The sequence below is a fragment of the Excalfactoria chinensis genome, chromosome 1 (genome assembly GCF_039878825.1).
Source record: "Excalfactoria chinensis isolate bCotChi1 chromosome 1, bCotChi1.hap2, whole genome shotgun sequence".
In the NCBI taxonomy this organism is placed as follows: Eukaryota; Metazoa; Chordata; class Aves; order Galliformes; family Phasianidae; genus Excalfactoria; species Excalfactoria chinensis.
Window position 1 is genome coordinate 119,349,224 of NC_092825.1, and position 19,087 is coordinate 119,368,310.

The following is a 19,087-nucleotide window of genomic DNA, read 5'->3' on the forward strand; positions in this document are numbered from 1 at the left end:
ATGAATGTACTTGGATAATTAATGGCAAAGATTGGAGACATCATGTAGTGCCAAATCAAAGACTGTAAATACATCTTTTTCAAGAGTCTGATGTACCCTTTTCTACTTAATAATTAAATATATTGCTAATTAGTAACACAGTGAAACTTTCAACCTTTAATTTTATGGCATAATTCATTTTGACTTCAGTACTGTTAAGATTAATGCCTACCTCTTCATGTAAGTAGCAATGAAATAAATACATAAATAAATTCTCCATTACATTGCCAAATCTTTGCTAAAATTCAGCAGCATTATACAGTAATTTATTATCTACTGCTCTACATAGGAGGAGATTACAGTATTAGAAATGGGGCCAATTATTGAAATCAGTGACAATAACCACTCTTGTATTTCTTCGTATTTCTTCTTCAGCTCTTGTGGAAACTTATTTCACTTCTCAGTGGTCTGGAATTCAAACAAAAGTTTAAGCTGTAACCTTTTTACAGTCTTTCAGATGCATTGCTTTTGCTATGTGGAAGGTTCTACTATATGCTTCAGTTGAAAAGAAGCCACAACCCGCATTCTTTCTCAGCTTCATTTTCTTTTGCTAACATATATGTACTTGCATGTTGTGATCAGTGTATTTTGTAATTTTGAAATTTACATTCATACAGGTTTAACAGCCAAGGGGGACTGGCTCATAAGTAAACTATGTCTCATTTATACATAAAGTTATTAATCGGAAAGGTCACCCAGCACATAAATTTTAAAGTGCTGCAGTATTAATTTGTTTAAAATGCATGGAAACTGCCTCTTCATGCTTAAGTAGCCATCTGAGGCCAATCAGGAATAGGCATGCCATAGTTAATTTTCTTTTACTACAGTACTGCAGATGCCTTCTTTTGCTACCTCGTGACTGATGGGTTTGTCACACTGCAGTGGATTGAACAGATGACATGGAGCTGGGAGCCTGCAGTGGCTGCTTCAATAGGCTGAGACTCACGTATGCCATAGGCAGCGCTGACAAAATGTAGCGCAAAAATTTAGGTGTTCTTTCAGGTTGTGAATTGATTATCAGCCTAAAGAAAGAAATGTGGTAAGAATATAATACTTCCTACAATAGCACCAAGTCAGGCAGCATGGTCTTGACTGGTGAAATAATAACCCCAGTGAGTGTAGGAGTATTGCTTTCAAAAACAAACTCAAATTCCAGTCTCAGTAGAGAGACTGGCATGGATTTTCTCATCTCCAGAGATCTTTACCTCTTGCTTGTAATAGCATACAGCATTCTACATGGTCACTTTGCAGCTCTTTCCCTCTTTCTGCTACTGATCTCTGGTACTAGGAAAGGAGAAAGACAAATATTGATTTTCAAGTGTGGTTGGACTCTTTCATACAACCCATCACTGTCCTTTCCAACATCTTTCATCACAGGCCTTGACATTTACCTGGAAATAGGCCTATCTGCTCCTGTATATCACACTGTGCGTGCACAGAGAATTAAGAGAAGATAAAAAAAATACTGAGGAAAGGAAATGATGAATACTACCTATTTAGCGGAATCCATTCAGCCAGCCCATTAATTTCTTGTCAAATCTCATCAGGGAAGAGGAGCTTAAACTCTTCAAATATCACAGCTGAAGAGTCTAAGTTACTGTCATGCTGAATTACTGATTATGTGAGTCTAAATTACTGCTGATGCTAGTGTTAGCATGTGAGAGGGGACTATACATATTGCCCTCCCAGATCCATTTAGTCCAGTATTATCTCTCTCATAGTTCCTAGGTAGTCAGAAGCAAAACTCATATAATGTTAATAATTTTTGCATTCTAGATCTACAAGATTTTTACTACCTTGAAAACTTATTTAATTCCAGGAATTGAAACCTCAAAAGGAGGTGCCACAGAATCTAGAGTACCACTTTTATTTTCCAGCAGATCTGAATAAACCTAGCAAAGGAATAACAAAGTAGAAGACAGTAATGTCAATCCATGACAAGAGAAGATTTGGACTTTTTAAATTTTACTCTTCAACAATTTAGAGATAGTCAACTATATATTTTCTTATGCTTTGATTTGAGCTAGCCTTGAATTTCAGAAATATTGTACCTGGACTTTCTAGGCACTACAAAACATCCAGTTTCATCTAGAAAACTTGCATTCAAGTTTTCAAATTGGTTCATAAAGGCATTTCATTAGTTGGTGGACTTAGTTTTACACCAATGTAACAGATGATTGCACTGCACCTGATGTCTTAAGAAGCCAGCAACAGACATGTGTGGGACAGGTAGTGTAGCCAGATGGCCTTCATCAATGGATCAATGATATAAGTTAAGATGTTTAGAAACATCTTAGACTTTATAGCCCTAAATGAGGTGATCGGCAATCATTTAAAACTAGATAGACATCCAAAAATTAAAATTATCTGTAACAACTCAATGTACATGCTTATGCTGTTAATTATCTCATTTTTATTTATATAAAATTTTATTTATATAAAATTTAGGATCGCTCAGGCACAGACTCACAGAAGTTTGGTGTTTATTTAGTATAAATCAGGTGAAGAATTTGGTTCTTCTTTTGTTAACTTATTTGCTATAAATCCATGGCCTTTGTAAACATCATCAGAATAAAGGAAGTCTGACTTCATGATGGTTTGTATTTCTCAGCTGGACCCTTTGATGTCTCCCATATTTCAAGTGCCAGCCAAATTATTCCCAAACACTTTCTCAGGTGTCAGGTTAGACACTCCTGGACAGAGATGCCATCTGCAGGGTCTTCCTTTGTTCTTCCGGTGACCTTTTCCATGATGTCCATCTTTGAGGTTTCTGAGGCTGTCACATCCTGTTGCCAGTTGTTCAGAGTTCACTGGTGTAATGGTACATATGTAAGTACCTTCAAAAGAATGATCATGGGCACTTTGCTCTTTTGTTTGTGTGTGTGTGTGTGTGTGGTTGCTTTTCTTTTAATGAAAACCCTGGTGGATCACCACAGAACTATAATAATTGCTTAAAATCAAGAATTTGTTTACATTAAATTACATTGCTAACAAAAGCACCATGATCCTTACAACTAGCTGCAAACGCAGTGTGAGCCTCTTCCTTTGTAATGAGTCAAATCTTATTGAAAAAAATAAAAATAAAAAAAAATGTTCATATTTAATCCAGGCAGCTTTTTTTCAGAGAGGATCTATTTATTTATTTATTTATTTATTTATTTATTTATTATCTTTACGTATGTAGCCCTTCTTGTAAAAGATTAGTGCATATTTTGCATTTAAATAGTCTGTACAGATCAGCAACATTATCAGAAATATCTCTAGGGAACAACTACAGATTATGAAAGGACTGAAAGCATTTTTAGTTTTACATTAACACTGATTAAAACTATAATCCCTTAATGGCATTATACCATAAAAGTCTTTTGCTTCATAGAATTCAGGAAAGTGATGTCTCTAAGAGATTCATGATAAACAAATGCTTGACTCAGTCCTTTTCAGACTGTATGTGCTCACTGAGTCTCAATTAAAAATGAATAGTGGTCTGAAAGTGACTGTGCTTCCCAAAGACTGTGTGCAAAATCCAAAAGAACAGGTTATATTAAATATAGACATCTCAAATCAGAAAAATAATAATAACTTCTGTACATAGGGAAAGTTTTAGCGAGAAGCTGTAGAATTCTTGCTTATTCTGAAATCACACAAATGTTTTAGCATCAACTGTGAAAACTATGATCTAGTCTTAAAATTCTTGCTTGATTTTACATTTATGTGTCTTCAGTGTGCAGGCTAATGAGTACTGTGGGCATGACTACTCTGCCCAAACATGCAGTGACCCAAGCACAAGATCTCTGATAATCCATCCTGCTTAGTTCTTAGTTCTCTTGTTCTGGACTGTTCTGGCTAGCTCTTTCAAAGATAATTCCTGTTTATGGCACTGGAAATAATTCTCTTTGGGTCTGATCTCTAGAGCCAGTGTGAAAACAGCAGACGACATAAATAGGCTTGGTTCATATGGCTTTTGGTTCATCTAATAAACAGAGATTTCTCTGAAGATGTGGGAAACTGAAGTTCTGAGGAGGAAGCCACTTTCCCTCTATCTTTTGTGCAATAGGGGAAGATATTTTCTTCAGTGCTTCTGAGCAAAAGTCTGGTTCATGGAGGATATAGATATCTCTACTGATACTTCTCAGGGTACAAACATATTTATCTTATTTATCTATTCAGTGCTCTTTTCTGTATTGGCAATAGAGGGGAACTGGCTTGTACTGGGATAAATAAATATTTTATTGCATTCGTGATCAAAATCCATTCATTGAGAAAATGTATAACTCTGCAACAGATCTCACAGTGTTTAAATTAAGTTCATTACAAATCTAAGCTTCATTTTTAATATACTTAGAGTGTGGTTTCATGCCCCAAACTTTGCTCTAAGCTATAATCATGTATGGTAATCCAGCTGTCAAATGTTGTTTTCCTACAAACTGTGGTAGTCTGAGAAATCTTTCTATGCACCATTTCTATGCACAATAACAACATTAAACTGACACATTATGAAAATAAGTTGTACAGATATTACTCTTGGTGCTGTAATGTATGGTTTTCCTTTCCACATCAAGGCAGTCTGCACTGATTTCTGGGCCCAGGCACTGAGCTACGGGATTCTAAGTTCACACAAGGGTGCCAGATGTGCACCATGTACTTGGGAAGACATCTTAGAGCCCAGAGCTAGAAGCAGTGCTCAAACTCCAGACCTTTACAGCATATGAGATCCCATAAAATGTAATTCTAGCATGATCGTCTCGAGAGCATCTCGAGAGCGGTGTGCCTGACACAAGCCTGAATCAAACTTAGACTACCCATTTTGCTGGAAATTAGGTTACTTTTATTTTTACTTTATCATGTATTAATAACATATTGCCCAAATAATTCCTTTCACTATCCTTAAGACACTGAAAATATAGAAGATTCTTTACCAATGGGGAGGCTGAAGACAACCCAACAGAGCTACAAACACCAGGGCAGAACATGAGCTAGCATACAGCACAGACAAAATGGAAAGGCTCTTGCACAGAAATAATATTGAGACAATATATACCAATTTTCAAATGGTGTCAAAGAACTTATGAAAGAGAGTACTGGACCTTGGAACATGTAATCACTCGAATTCCTATTCATGTTTCTACATAAAGTAAGGAGTATAGCAGCTTAATTATAGTTTTGCAAAGCTAATTGTGCTTTGGGATCCTTTGAAGAAAGAAAAGCAGTGTATTGTGGTGGAGTTTTTGTTGTTGTTGTTGTTGTTGTTTGTTTGTTTGTTTTGTTTTTGTCTGGTTGATTTGGTTTCATTTGGTTTTTGTTTTTTTTGGCAATTAAAAATCTAACCACTTCACTAGTAATAGTTTCTTCTCTTTACTATAGACCATATTCCTACCATTGCCTGGAACAAGTGGTTGCTTGGAAATGGCAAAACTGATTTATTCTTCTGAAACAAGCTATTTCTTTTTACATTTTGATTATTTTTAATGCTTAAGTAGATCTTTAATGTGTCTGGAAGGCAATGTAGAACTCAAAAATCTTGTTGGTGTCTTTTTTTTTTTTTTCTAAAATCTCTGAAAAACATTTTCACCAGTCTAGTGAGCTCACAGGAGGGACGAGGAGATCGTGCAAACATAGCCATAGTAATGCAACCTTAAAAAAAGAACACTGTAATATACACCTCAGCAGAGTCTTAAAATATGCGGGAAACCGAAGTCTCAGAAAATTTTCTAACACATTCACTGGCAGAATCTGGCCCATGGATCAGGGGTTTCATTGCTTTTAAAGTACCCTCTAAAGAAAATATATTTGGGGAACAACTTTCTTTCATCTTTGTGAACAGTGTAACTTCAACTGAATGTTCACAGGTCGCATATTTTATCAGCAGAAAAATGGAAAACTCCACAATGTCTTTTTGGACTTCAAATCCTTTAACTCCTGAACATCACCTTATCAGACCCATTTTGAAGTAGTATTTGCTTATTTAAGTCCAGCTGCTTCCCTATTCCAAATGTCAGTTAAACAAGTAATCCTAGCTCCCTGATAACTTCACTATTTGCCCTTTTAGTAAACTTCTTATTCTGGCATGTGAACACTTGCACTCTCACCTGCAGTTCAGATCAGCTCCTGGTGCTTCAGAAAGCTACTGCTCTGCTATGAGGGGCGTGACTGTAAAAATTTCTAGCATTTATTAGCAGTAGCGGACCTATGTCCACCCCCAGTCAACCCTGAAACTGATATTCTTCATCTGATCTGCATAGGTCATCTGGAAGGTCACCGCCTGTGTTACATTAAACCACTGTTTTTCCACTAACCTGGCTACCAAGGTTAACTGGAAATGTGACATGCAGAAGAGAGAAGCTGGACACATGGCACATATTATTTGCTTTAGAAACTAATAGAGATTTCTTTGTGCCAAGGGTATAACAATAAATGATTTTGACTCAGTCAAAATAATGTTAGATTTAAGAGTTTTTATTCTGAATGAGGAAATTCTTGAGATGTGCCTCTCTAATACTGCAAACTCATCATGAAATAAATTGTTTCCTTAAAAAAAAAAAAAAAAAAAAAAAAAAAAAAAAAAAGAGAGATCTGTTTTTCTCACTGCTGAGACTTGAGAGAAGAGTTTTATATATTTAACTGCTAATATACCATCTGCTTTAGCTGCTCCTTTGAGCCTAGTTCTTCTAATTGTATCTTCAGCAGATGACAAAAAACTTACATTCCTCTTGGGCACTGTAAAATAATATCAATTAGAACATGAATAATAATAATTAATGAAGCACACATGTTGCAGCAAGTCTGCAGTCTGAAAAGGTTGCTCATTCCGCAGTGTCTGCATGCATTTTGTCTCAGGAGATAACTTTAACAGGCATTGCCCTGGATGCCTGGAGCTGCGGCCAGCAGCCACCAGGGTGTGATGAGAATAAATGATACACTGCAGCAAACACTATGTTATGTACCACTTTCTGCTTTTCAGTTGCTGCTGTCAATAAGAAATGTTAGTGGGTGGACCACCAAAGAGAGTACTGAGCAAGATGTTTTTTAAACATAAAACTTGTTCAAAGTTTGTTACTTTTTTTTCAACCTCAAAAGCCAAAGTGAAAAATCAGTTTATTGCAATTCTTAGCTGTGTTCCAGTTAATCTTTTTGCAGCTCTGCTAGTTTGAAGCAGCCTGTTACTTCACACACTTGGCAATGGAAGTATCAGCCTTATGTAATAGATCTAAGAAAATTTCTTCTGGGAAAAATTTAATGTCACTTTTCCCAGCTGTAATACGTACTGAAGGAACTGAGGTTATGAACTCCAGTGATGTTACAGTCTTTAGGTTACCATACAAATAGTACACCATATAAATAAGCCTTAGGCTTCTTTGACATATATATATACTGGTGGGCTGATCCAACTTAGTTAGAAAGGGATGCTGCTGCTCAATACTATGGATCTACTCTTGTAATGATTCAGTATCATCTATATGAACTTTGAGTGCAGTCAAGGACCAGGATGTGTGGGGTGCTCACATCTGCAACAATACAGTATGACGGTTAAACTTCACTTCTGCCATATGCTAGGACACAGGAAATAGAAATGCACCTATTCTAAAGACTTTTCTGAGTCTTCAGAAAACCTTTAAAAGATTTTGTTTCTTGATTTGTATTTTTACTTTGATAATTTCGGAGTGTCAAGAAATAACTTTCTGCGGAAAAGATTAAAACTAGCATGAGAGGTACTGGAATTGTGAGTAAGAATACCCATATCTTGCTATTAACTTTATGTAACAACTGATGTGGTCATAAATTCTGTCCCTTATTGATGTTTTCCATTTTAGTCACAGCTGCTCTGTGAAAATAATGTCTGTTTTCTTTTCCGAGATGAAAATGCAGCTGTGCCACAAAAGGCACTTTGACATTTTAGTGCCTTGCCCTGCTTTTGGCAAAACCACCCTCTTATGATACGGAATTCTCTTCTGTGAGAAATATGAAGCATGACTGTAAAGAACTTAGTTTACTGCAAGATAGAAGATATTAATTGTCCTAACTGTCCTCATGTTCAGTCTCGGAATAAGAGTCACAGATCTAAATAATTTTAAAATATTTGAACATGAAGCTGCATGTCCATTTAATCTCCTCTTAATTACGAGGTTAATTCAAATGCAATGGAAAGTGGAAATTTTCGAATCATAGAATCATAGGATTGCTTTGGTTGGAAGAGACCTTAATAATCATCTAGTTCCAAAACCCTACCATGGACAAGGTTGTCAGCCACTAAATCAGACGCTAGATCAGCCCAGAACTCATTTAAACACCTCCAGGGTGGGGGTGACTGCAGCCACTCTGGGCAACCTGCTCCAGTGCCTCACTGCCCGCTCAGTAAAAAATATCTCCCAGACATCTGATCTAAATCTCTCCCGTTTTAGTTTAAAGCCATTCTCCCTTGTTCTATCACTATTAGACAATACAAAAAGTTCATTTCCCTCTTGTATATAAGCTCCCTTTAAATACTGGAAGGCCTCAGTGAGATCTTATCAGAACCTTATCCAGGATGAACAAGCCTGGCTCCCTCAGTCTGTCTTCACAGGAGAGCTCCAGCCCTCTGACCATCTTCATGGCCCTCTTCTGGACCCACTCCAACAGCTCCACATCTTTCCTGAGCTGGGGGACCCAGACCAGGACACAGTACTGTAGATGGAGCCTCACAAGTGCTCACAAGTACAGAGCCAAGTACCTCCCTCACTCTGCTGGCCATTCCTCTGTATGTATACTCCTATAACATAAATGCTGTTACTCCATCGTAGAAGGCCTCCAGACTAGTGAGATACGAAGCACCCTTGGTGAAGTCACGGTGGCTGTCTTGGATCACTTCCTCATATTGCATGTACCTTAATGTATTCTCCAGGAGGATCTGTTCCACGATCTTCCCAGGCACAGAAATAAGGTTCACTTGCCTGTAGTTCCTAGGTTCTTTCTTACATATTTTTTTAAAAAAGGGAGTTATGTTTCCCCTTTTCCAGTCATGGGGGATTTTGCCCAACAGCCAAGACCTTCCAAATACAATGCAGATTGGCTTGGCAACCACCTCAGTCAGCTTCTTCAGGACCCTGGGGTGTATGTTTCTAGGTCAGATCATATCAAATACAACTGCAAAGTCCTTCCAGAATACTGATACCCAGAATTTCCTCAGTTGGCATTAAAATAAATAAATAAATGAATAAAAATAAAAAGAACATTCAGGTCTTATGGTCAAATGCTTTTTCCTCGTGCCTTTTGTTTTTCATGCTAAGGGTAATCTAATACGATAGTGAAGCCCAGAAAGATGATGATTATCTGCTCACTAAGCCTACTCAGAAACTTTTGTCTGCTGCCTGATGCAAATGACTTACTTATACAAGACTTTGAAACACTGGAAAATGCTTTTTGTGTATTCTCTTTTATAAGAACCTTTTAAATATGTTGCAACAAAATGTAAATCACAAAATTCTTTTCATTTCTTATCAAAGGCAGTTTGGCAGCTTATCATCAGTGAAAAGGATCAATTAAGCCTCATGGTTTTTATTATAGATCCCTTGATTTGATAATAAAGTGGAACTTGCAGTATGAAAACAGATAAAAGTAAAAACATGAAATTTGTTTATACACATCTTCATGATGCAAATTCTTGTTGTCACATTCATAAAGTCATGAGAGCTACACACTAATATGCTTTTCATTCAGATTCAGGACTTGCAATGAATTTCTAATCTTCCAAAGTTCTTAACTGTTCTTGTCTACAGATTTTCCTACTTACATAAAAATGAAATGGTCTGTATTTGCACTTTTTGTTATTAAGCAAAACACCTTTGCATTTAGTAGAAATATTTAGCCACCATTTTTTTTGTTAAGTGATCATAATATAGTACTATTATTATTATTATTAAATCAATTGTTTCTGAAGTCTTACTTGTATAAAGATTGTGGCATGTGCTATAGGCAAGCTGTTGCTGAACGCTATAATAGAACATTTGTTTTCAGTATAACTTTCAATTTGCAGTTCTCAATATTCCCATTTTATATGGAAAAGAAAGTAAATGCCTGCTTGCACCCTACTTAACTAAATTTCACGTAAAACCTAGACAGAAGTTCTTTGGAGATCATGAAAACACTGTTAGCATGATACCTATGTTAAAATGTCTAAGAGCTCACTTCACTCCCTGTGGTGGAATAACAATAAGATACAGTATGTCTAAAGCATGGGTATTGATCTTGCTCTCTTCAGGTAACAAAATGAGGGTCACTTCACTTGGCTATATGGTTTATATGGCAGTGTTCCCTTTTTCATCTGGGTCATAAAATGGCTCTCATGTGGCAGCAGTAATGAATAACTAGTTGGTAAAAAAAATTAAAGAACCCAAATATCTTCTTCCAGGAATGTGCGCATCAGGGGATGGCCTGGGTAAATTAAGAGAATCTGTGAAAATAGGCGAGGAATCCAAGTGGCCAGTTAGGACAATCAATTTTATCATATAATTAATGCCTGCATACTGGCTGGAGGAAACAAGTCTTACTGAAGAGAATCAACTTACTTACAGAAACAAGAAGAAACATAGACAGCATTTTTTACTGAGGGAAGCAAAGAAGGCATGATATTATAAGGACACAGGGCTCATTAGTTTCAAAACAAGCCAGATATGCATAGTAATGGGAAAAAATAGGAAGCTTTTTCATCAGTTGGGCAATCTAGAAGGAGATGGTGAATATATTATAGCAGGAAAAAAAAAAAAAAAGGAAAAAGTGCCAGATGTCATCTTTGGAACTGTGAAACCACAGCCATACAAACAGTGCCCTAATTTTAGTGACTACCTGTCTTGCCCTTTAGGGGCTTGTCAGAGCAGCTCTGTTGTCAGCTGTTGTCAAGTGCATCTTTCTATACCCTGGCAATACAGAGGTGAGAGAGAACCCCCTGAGGGCTAAACTGATCCTGAGTACTTGAAGACTCCCCCTCCCCCCACCCCCACCCCTTAAGCTACAGTTCTGCTGCTAAGTAATAAATGCTGTGAAAATAAATAAATCTTTCATTTTTCTTTGTTTTTCAGGTTTCTTTTTGTTTTAATTTGTGAGGTTTTTTGTTTGTTTGTTTTGTTGTTGTTGATTTTTTTGTTATGCATAAAAGTTAGAATGAATTTCTGTTTGACTGTGCTTTATCTACCAGATCTGTGACCTAACCTGTGTGCTGTACTAATCAAAATCCAATTTCAAATGGATGTACAGCATTGTAGCACTGTTTAAGTTATTTACTGCAGGTAATATTCTTCATGAAATTGATCTGATGTCTCCAGCTGGTAACAAACTGTCTAAACCTTCACCTGCATTCTTTTTTCAACTGTGTCATTAACTAAAGCAGAACAAATATACATATGTATTGCAGAAGTCCTCTAGACTATTGGCCTATTGTTTTCTTAATCTTATTTTAAAGGTCAAAACATTCTGCAATGCAGTATACATGAGAGAAATGAAATATTCTTAATGCCATTCAAAGCGTGGAAGCATTTTACCTCTGCCATCTGGGAAGAGCAAATGTTAACAGCCAGTGTCACGAGCAGATTTTACTCTGAACTTTTAATGCCAGCCAGGCAAAGTGTGACGACATCTGCCCTGTTTCCCATTATTTTGCCCAGTGAGTCTGCAGTGGGTCTGTTGTCCTCCCCAGTGAGGCTGAGGCATTTCCCCTCTGCTCAGTGTGGCCTGAGGCATCCCTAGACAGACTGCAGCCTACTGCAGGACCATGCTGCCCAGTGTTGTACAGGCTAGATCTGGCCTCATTTCTCCCCAGCTGTCTGCATTAAGAAAAGGAAGGGTCTCAGCAGGAGAAAGCAGACAAACAGGAGAATGAGAGATCAAATATTTACAGTGGAGCAACAGAGGTCTGAAGTCTACTGGAAAATGGTAACAGGGTGGCAGAGAAAACAAATTATGGGTTTAAGTATAAACATAAGCTAATTTGCTGTAGATTGCAGGACAAGGCAGGATCAAATAGTATGATTTACAATGCTAATTAGTCGTGGTAGGACATGTCACTGTTTCTATCACTTCAGATTTTTGCATCCAGGTACAGAAGAAGATTTTTAAACTTCCAGGAATGTTTCATCATGCCTTTCTGCAGCAGAAAGAGGCTACATCCTGACAATCAGGTAAAGGTGCTTTACAGTATAGGACAAGTTCAAAGTGAGTATTTATGGAGTGATATAAAGCAACTGAGAAGGTAAAGGATTACTGAGAAAATATGAGTACTTTCACATTAATCATCTCTAAGCTCAAAGACTACATATTTTGATAGCAGCTCTGAAACATATTGCATATGGAAAATAAGTAGAATGTGTATTAACATCTACCTACATTTATTCCAATGTCAATTTATTTAAACTTCAGTTTTGATAGGCTAAATCTGGTTTCTTCTCAGTGAAATATAAGCCTCTGAAAGTGCCTAAGCACTTTAGTGGAAATATATAGAAGAGACCCAGCATTACAGAACTGTTGTGGTATAACCTTGTAGTCAGCTCAGCACCACACCACAATTCATTCACTCACCTACATTCACAGTGGGATGTTGGAGAGAACTGGGAAAAAAAAAACACAACAGAGTAGAACTTGTCAGTTGAGATAAAAACTATTTATTAAGATAGAAAAGGAAAAGGAAAAATAATAATAATGATAATATATATGTATATTTACAAAACAAGTGATGCACAATGTTATTTCTTATCAGCCACTGACCAATGCCCAAACCAAGCATGAGATTCCTACTCCTCTCCCAACCCTCCCTCACCCAGCTTTTCGGTTTTATAGCTTCTTCACATCTTGTGCTATGGTATATGCCCTTGTCCTATTTAGGCCAGCTGTTCTGGTTCTGTGCCCTCCCAGCTCCTTGTGCTTTCACAGTTCCCTCACTGAAAGGGGAGTATGAGAAATCGAGAAATTGACATGTCCTTGGTGCTGTGCAACACTGCTCAGCAACTACTAAAACATTGATTTAGGAGGAAGGTTTTCACTCAGAGGGTGGTGAGACACTGGAACAGGTTGCCCAAGGAGGTTGTGGATGCCCCATCTCTGCAGGCATTCAAGGCCAGGCTGGATGTGGCTCTGGGCACATAGCAGGGGGGTTGAAACTAGATGATCTTTCAGGTCCTTTTTAACCCAGATCATTCTATGATTCTATGATTTTTTCTTATTAGCATTGTTTTTCTCCTAAAGCCAAAACACAGCACTATGGCAAATGCCATGAAGAAATCAATTCTGTCCCAGCTGAAAACCAGGACAGGCACTACAACATTCTTAATCTATAACAAGTCTATATTCCAGGTCACCATAAAGAGTCTTGCCAGGTACTCTGTACACAATTTCACAACGAAAGGGATCAGATGTTTATTAATATGTACATGAAAGTTGGATGTATTCTTGCTTTTGTTACCATTTTAATCACATTTCTCTAAAGACCTTAAAAAGAATAAAGATTCAAATTCTCCCTGCCAGTAAGACAAACAAACAAGTCTTGTAACTTCATTTTAGGAAGCATTTTTGAAAAGCTGGCTGTCAATCTAAGGAAAAAAAATAAAAAATAAAAAAACATCCAACAAAGGAAATATCGGAGTCTGGAACATAAAAGAAAATAAACAACAACAACAACAAAAATCAGCAAAAAAGTATAACAAGATTATTTCATTGAAGTTCTCTAACAGATATCTATTAATAAATTATTATTTTTACAATGGTTTTGTCTTAAGTATAGTCCTACATCTAGCAATCAACCTCTATGATCATATTTCTTCAAAATTTTCCACTAAGTGATCCTCAAGTAAATCAGAGTCCTACATAAATCCAGTCAATGGGCACAGAATGTTGAATTCTCTGTTACTGATGGAGTCTTACTGTGTTTTAATGTCCCCCAACACAGGGATCAACTCTGGTTTCAATATTGAGTTTGTCTGGAATGACTGTAATTCTGCTCAAAGGATTTACTAGTTGGAGTTCTCCTCTGAAGCAGTTGGGCATTGTAGCACGACAGAAGGATTTTGGACATAGGTGGTACTCATGGGTAGTGTGGCCCTCTGTCAGGCTAAGTGTGAATCTCCCCCACCAAACGCTGCCCAGGAAATTCTCTTCTTTGATCTCCACACACGGCAGCTATCAGAAGTGACAAAATAATTTGTGTCACCTCTCGACAAGTGAAGATAAAGTGCCCTCATGCTAAACTGTGTCAAACACAGTGAACAGATTTTTGACTGATCTCTACTTTGTCTTCATTCTTGAAGTTGAAGGAAAAGAAAAAGCACAGATATTAGAGGTTTTGATTCATTAGCAACACTTAGAGAAATCTCACCTGATCTCCTAGATACAAAATGTGTTTTGAACTGCACTCCAATGACTCTGATATCTGAGTACTAAAAACAAAACAAAACAAAATAAAACAAGGGAGAAAAAAACCCTTAGTTTGATAAGCAATTTGTTTGAGGATTTGCCCTTTCTCTGAAATTCATTCTTTGTGAACAAATCCATATTTTGCAAGCAATTATATGGTTGATTTACTTAAGCTAAAACCCACTCCACTTTTTTTGGAGGGAAAAAAAAAAAAAGAGAGAGAGAGAGAAAAAAGAGAAAAAAGTAGCACTGTTTTTTATACTATTATTCAGGCAGTTTCCTAAAGCAGAGAGATTGTATAAGAACCAAGAAACTGCAAAATGGGATCAGAATATAGATTGCTCAGAAATCATCATATTTAGCATTTGCACAGATTTTGTAATCCTTGCCTAAAAACATCTGCTACATCCTAACAGTCCATTGTTTCAGGTAAATGGGCCATTCAGCCCTCACAGGGGAAAAACTTAATGTTTTATAGTCAGAGAGATGTTTTGAAACACACATACAATTGCCCCCCAACCCTCAAAGAAAAACAGCAGAGCAGCTTTCTATCTTACAATTCCATCAACAACCTCATTTTTTACTGACTGAAATTGTATTTTTGTAGACCTCTCTTTTTTTTTTTTTTTCTTCTTTTTCTTTTATTAGTTATAAGCTCTGTCTTTGTAATATTATAGTTGTGTCTGTACTAGCAAATTAACCAGTGTAATAGTTCAGATTTGGGTATTTTGACTTGATCATCTGTTGATAGAGGAGTCTTGGCAGGCTCTTAAATTAAGAAAACAATGTTTTGGAGGTTCAGAAATGAATGCATGCAAGGAACCATTCCCAGTACTTATTTTGCCTGCCACCATTCTGTTTTGGAGACTAACAGAACTTAATTGTATGGACACAGACCATTTCATGCCAGCTGGCCTTGCTGCAAGAGACTAGGTTTCAGCATGTTTAATTGATTGCTTAGACTAGCAAACTTGTTAGACTATATCAGTGAAAAGATTAAGACTATCATCTGAGTAAAATATTTCCTGGCTGAGGGTACAAAAACAAAACAAAACAAAACAAAACATAATAAAAACCAACCCACATAAGAATGGCTTTCTTCAATACTGGTTTTCTTTTCAGTGTGTTAATAACAGATTGAACCTTGTCAGACCTTTACAAAGAGTCTTGTGGAAGTAAAGATGTCCCTGTCAAGAATAGAAGTCTTTTAAAAAGCAAGGAAATCCAAAAAGAGTAACAGAATCTGCATTCTTATTCTCAGCATGTGAGTTAATAGAAGTCTTCTAAAAATAAAAACGTCTCCTTCATATCACTAGCTTACCGTGACAGATCTTAAACCTAAGTCTACAAGACATAATGAAAAAATCCATAGTGTATGTGATGCACAAGCATGTCTATCTCTGTCCCCGCATCCCACAGAAGGTGTCTTTCTGTGCAGAGGGACTCATCTGGAACATAGCAGCCTGTGTGGATCCCTGCAGAAACCCTTACAAGCCCAGGAACTTCTGTGCTCTATGGGGTTGCTCAGCCAGAAGCACAGCCCTTAACTCTCTGTCTTGGAAGATGGACTGAGGACATAGTTTTAGATGGACACGTACATAGTTTTCTTTCAGTCAAACATATAAAAGGATCTTCGATACTTGGATAAGACCTTCTAGAGCCTTTATCTTCCTGTTCAGTACTTGCTCTCACTTTGAATAGAAATAAGCAGTAAGCAGCAAAACACTAACATATTATCTTCTTCTGTACTGCTAAGAATTGTGACAATATTAGCTCCCATTCTAACACTTCACTTTGTTTATCTGCCCTGAGAGGAAACAGCTCATCCTTCAGGAAATACCACAAAAGTTATCTGCAAATGTTGAGACATGAATAAGAGTGCTTTTCAGCAAGGTAATTTTGCAGTCTAACTGTTTTTGCAAAAATAAATAAATAAATATTATTAAGAAGACGGTTAAGTATCTAACCATTTTTTTTCTCTATATAGATACACCTATTCAAAAATACACACATAGTCTCTCTGTATTGTATATACACATACAGCTTAGATAGATATCTATAATAAATGTATAATACACAATTAGTGTGCGATGCAAGTGCACAATTATATATGTTTTTATATATCTGCATGCATACTGGTACTTACAAGTTTAAGGAAACCTAGATATTCAGGGAAGTACTTATATTTACTGGATATTTTCCAGAAAAAAAAAAAAGCCAAGAGCAACTGAGATAAAAAATGTTGCCACAGTCATACAAGTTCACTTTGAGATTATAAGATAACAAGTAAGAAGAAGAATTTTATATTGCTTCTCCACAATTTCTTTGTATCTTACATGACTTAGACTAGTACACACCTTTTAAGTTACCTCTATGTTTTTCACTGTATATATTGTTACCTTAATCAAGTAACCTTAAAGAATCACGTCCTTTGTAATGTGCTTCCGACGGCCCCGTGGCCAAGTTACGCACTGCTTACACCAATGTGGTGGGTGGTAAAATGGCGTTTAATTAACCTCGTGAGTCCCTTATATAGGGCTCCTATTTCATCTAATACATATGCATTACTGAGCATGGGAAGACCTATCGCGTTACAGCACGAGATCTCGCTGATGCCTAATACAACATTTCCCCCTCCCCATGCTCAATAAAGTCATGTCCCGTTACAACGCGAACGCTAGTCCTAAACCTAATATATAAAAATGTTAGTCTCCATATAAATCTAAAATATATAAGTTATCTAAAAAGTGAGGTAGACAAGCTACAATTCATGCAGAGGTAGGTAGTGCAATGTCTAATAATATTAGTGGTTTTCTAATTATTATATCCAAGGCATCTTGGGTTTATACAGTTCCTTCTTCTTCTTAAAGCTTATCATATATCCGTTGGCACTCCATTTTGTCATTAAATATTCTTTCTATCATACGCTGTAAACAACCCTGGATACATTGAAACACACAAGGTAGGCAAATCATTAAAGCTAAGAAAACTAAAATCCCTATAATTAATACTTTAAGAAACTGTTTAAGCCATGGGCCAATATTACCAAATAGTCCATCCAGCCAGCTGCCGAATGCATCATCAATTGCAATTTTCTTGGTATGCTCTTGCATCCACTCCAACTTCTTATGAATTGAATCACTGTGGTCGCTCAGATTGAAGCAGCACATCCCTTCAAAGTCCTTGCATCCGTGCCCTTGGGCCAGTAGCAGAAAGTCTATCGCAGCTCTGTTCTGGAGAACAGCATGTCTGATGTTATTAATGTCCATCAGGAGTTCCGACAAGACCATTGTGGTGACATTAGCTTCTTTCGCAGACCAACAAGCCAATCTCTCAATTTCTCTCAGCGCCTGGGCTGCAGCTACTCCTGGGGCTAAGATTGACGCAAAGATTCTGGCTGTGGGACCCCACAACTGAACCTCATCCCCACAATCCCGATCCAGATTTTTTATTGATCGTTTCTGGCGTTGCACTCGAACCATGCTTTTCATAACATTAATCACCGCAGAATGATTGGGAGCCAACAGTGTCAATTTTCCCAAATAACACGGACCCCCAACTGGATTCTTTGGTATCCCTTGCCAAGCTCTATCCCCACATATCAAGAATATACCCTTAGGAAGAGCTTTGGCTGTACCATTGCTCCATAATCCTTCCCCAGTCAAAGGTTCCTTCCGAGCACAACAACCAGAGCATGCTAGATTGTCAGGACCCCAATAGCATGAGATATTATAGTTGGACCCGTTAGGATGACGTACCACATGCTTCTGATTGTAAGAGAGCCAATTCCCACCCTCCTTTATGCAATGGTCTGCAAATGCATTCTCGGAGCCATCCCCGGAACAAGGACGAGAGAATCCCTCCACCCTTTCAGCAGAAAAACCACAATATGCCCCTGACAACCTATATGTGTCATATCGAATGGGGTTAACTAAAGTGAAAGTTTCGGATCCAATTCTTCTCTGTAATGGTGTCCTATTCCCAAGCAGGCCCTGCCATACCTTATGATTAGACAATTGACCCGGTGTCTTAAAACCCGAAAAATATAGACATCTAACTGGACGTTCCCACTTCTGAGTTTTCTTATTCCATGTTACATTACCGACTGATTGGGATCCAAGCAGCTGCAACTCTGGTGGATCCCATGGTAGGGAGGTATTCAAAGATCTAATAAGGCATGCAGACATTCTGGCCCAATGAGTGAAGTTAGACTCAAACGCCTTCATAAAGAAAACTGTGCTCACTGCATCTTTCTCGCATTTGTTCTTTCGCACATATCCGTTAAACTCCTCTGGGTCCCACCTGGGTACACCAATAAGGCATGTACTAAATGGTGATGAGGCTGACTGTAAACTCAGGCAGAAATCTTTCTGCCCAGTTCGATTAGACCATGTGACCCAAATATTTTCTGGTTGTGACATGAGATGAGCACCCTCTCCCCCTGTAACAAACACAAATACATAAAAACACACAACAAGTGATACAACAAATGTCCTTCTCGTAGGTACAAGCAGTGGTTCTTTATCTGTTCCTTTCTTCTTTCCTGAAGAGTCACTTCGCGGTTGCGGCTGGCGGGTTCCCATCAACCATGCCTGAAAGGAAAGTACTCAGCTTTCGATTAGTTCTCTGTTTCTCCTAGATCACCCTTATTGGCGATTGCCGTATCAGGCTTTATCTTTCT

At 37.5% G+C, this 19,087-nt stretch overlaps 1 protein-coding gene across 1 annotated transcript; it reads right to left on the bottom strand.

The window, feature by feature from the left end:
• Positions 1 to 16,871: 16,871 nt before the first annotated feature.
• Positions 16,872 to 18,847, bottom strand: LOC140247149 (uncharacterized). Its single transcript, XM_072326533.1, has one exon. The coding sequence runs from the start codon at positions 18,825 to 18,827 to the stop codon at positions 17,271 to 17,273; it is 1,557 nt and encodes a 518-aa protein (XP_072182634.1). The 5' UTR covers positions 18,828 to 18,847; the 3' UTR covers positions 16,872 to 17,270.
• Between the last annotated feature and the right edge of the window lie 240 nt (positions 18,848 to 19,087).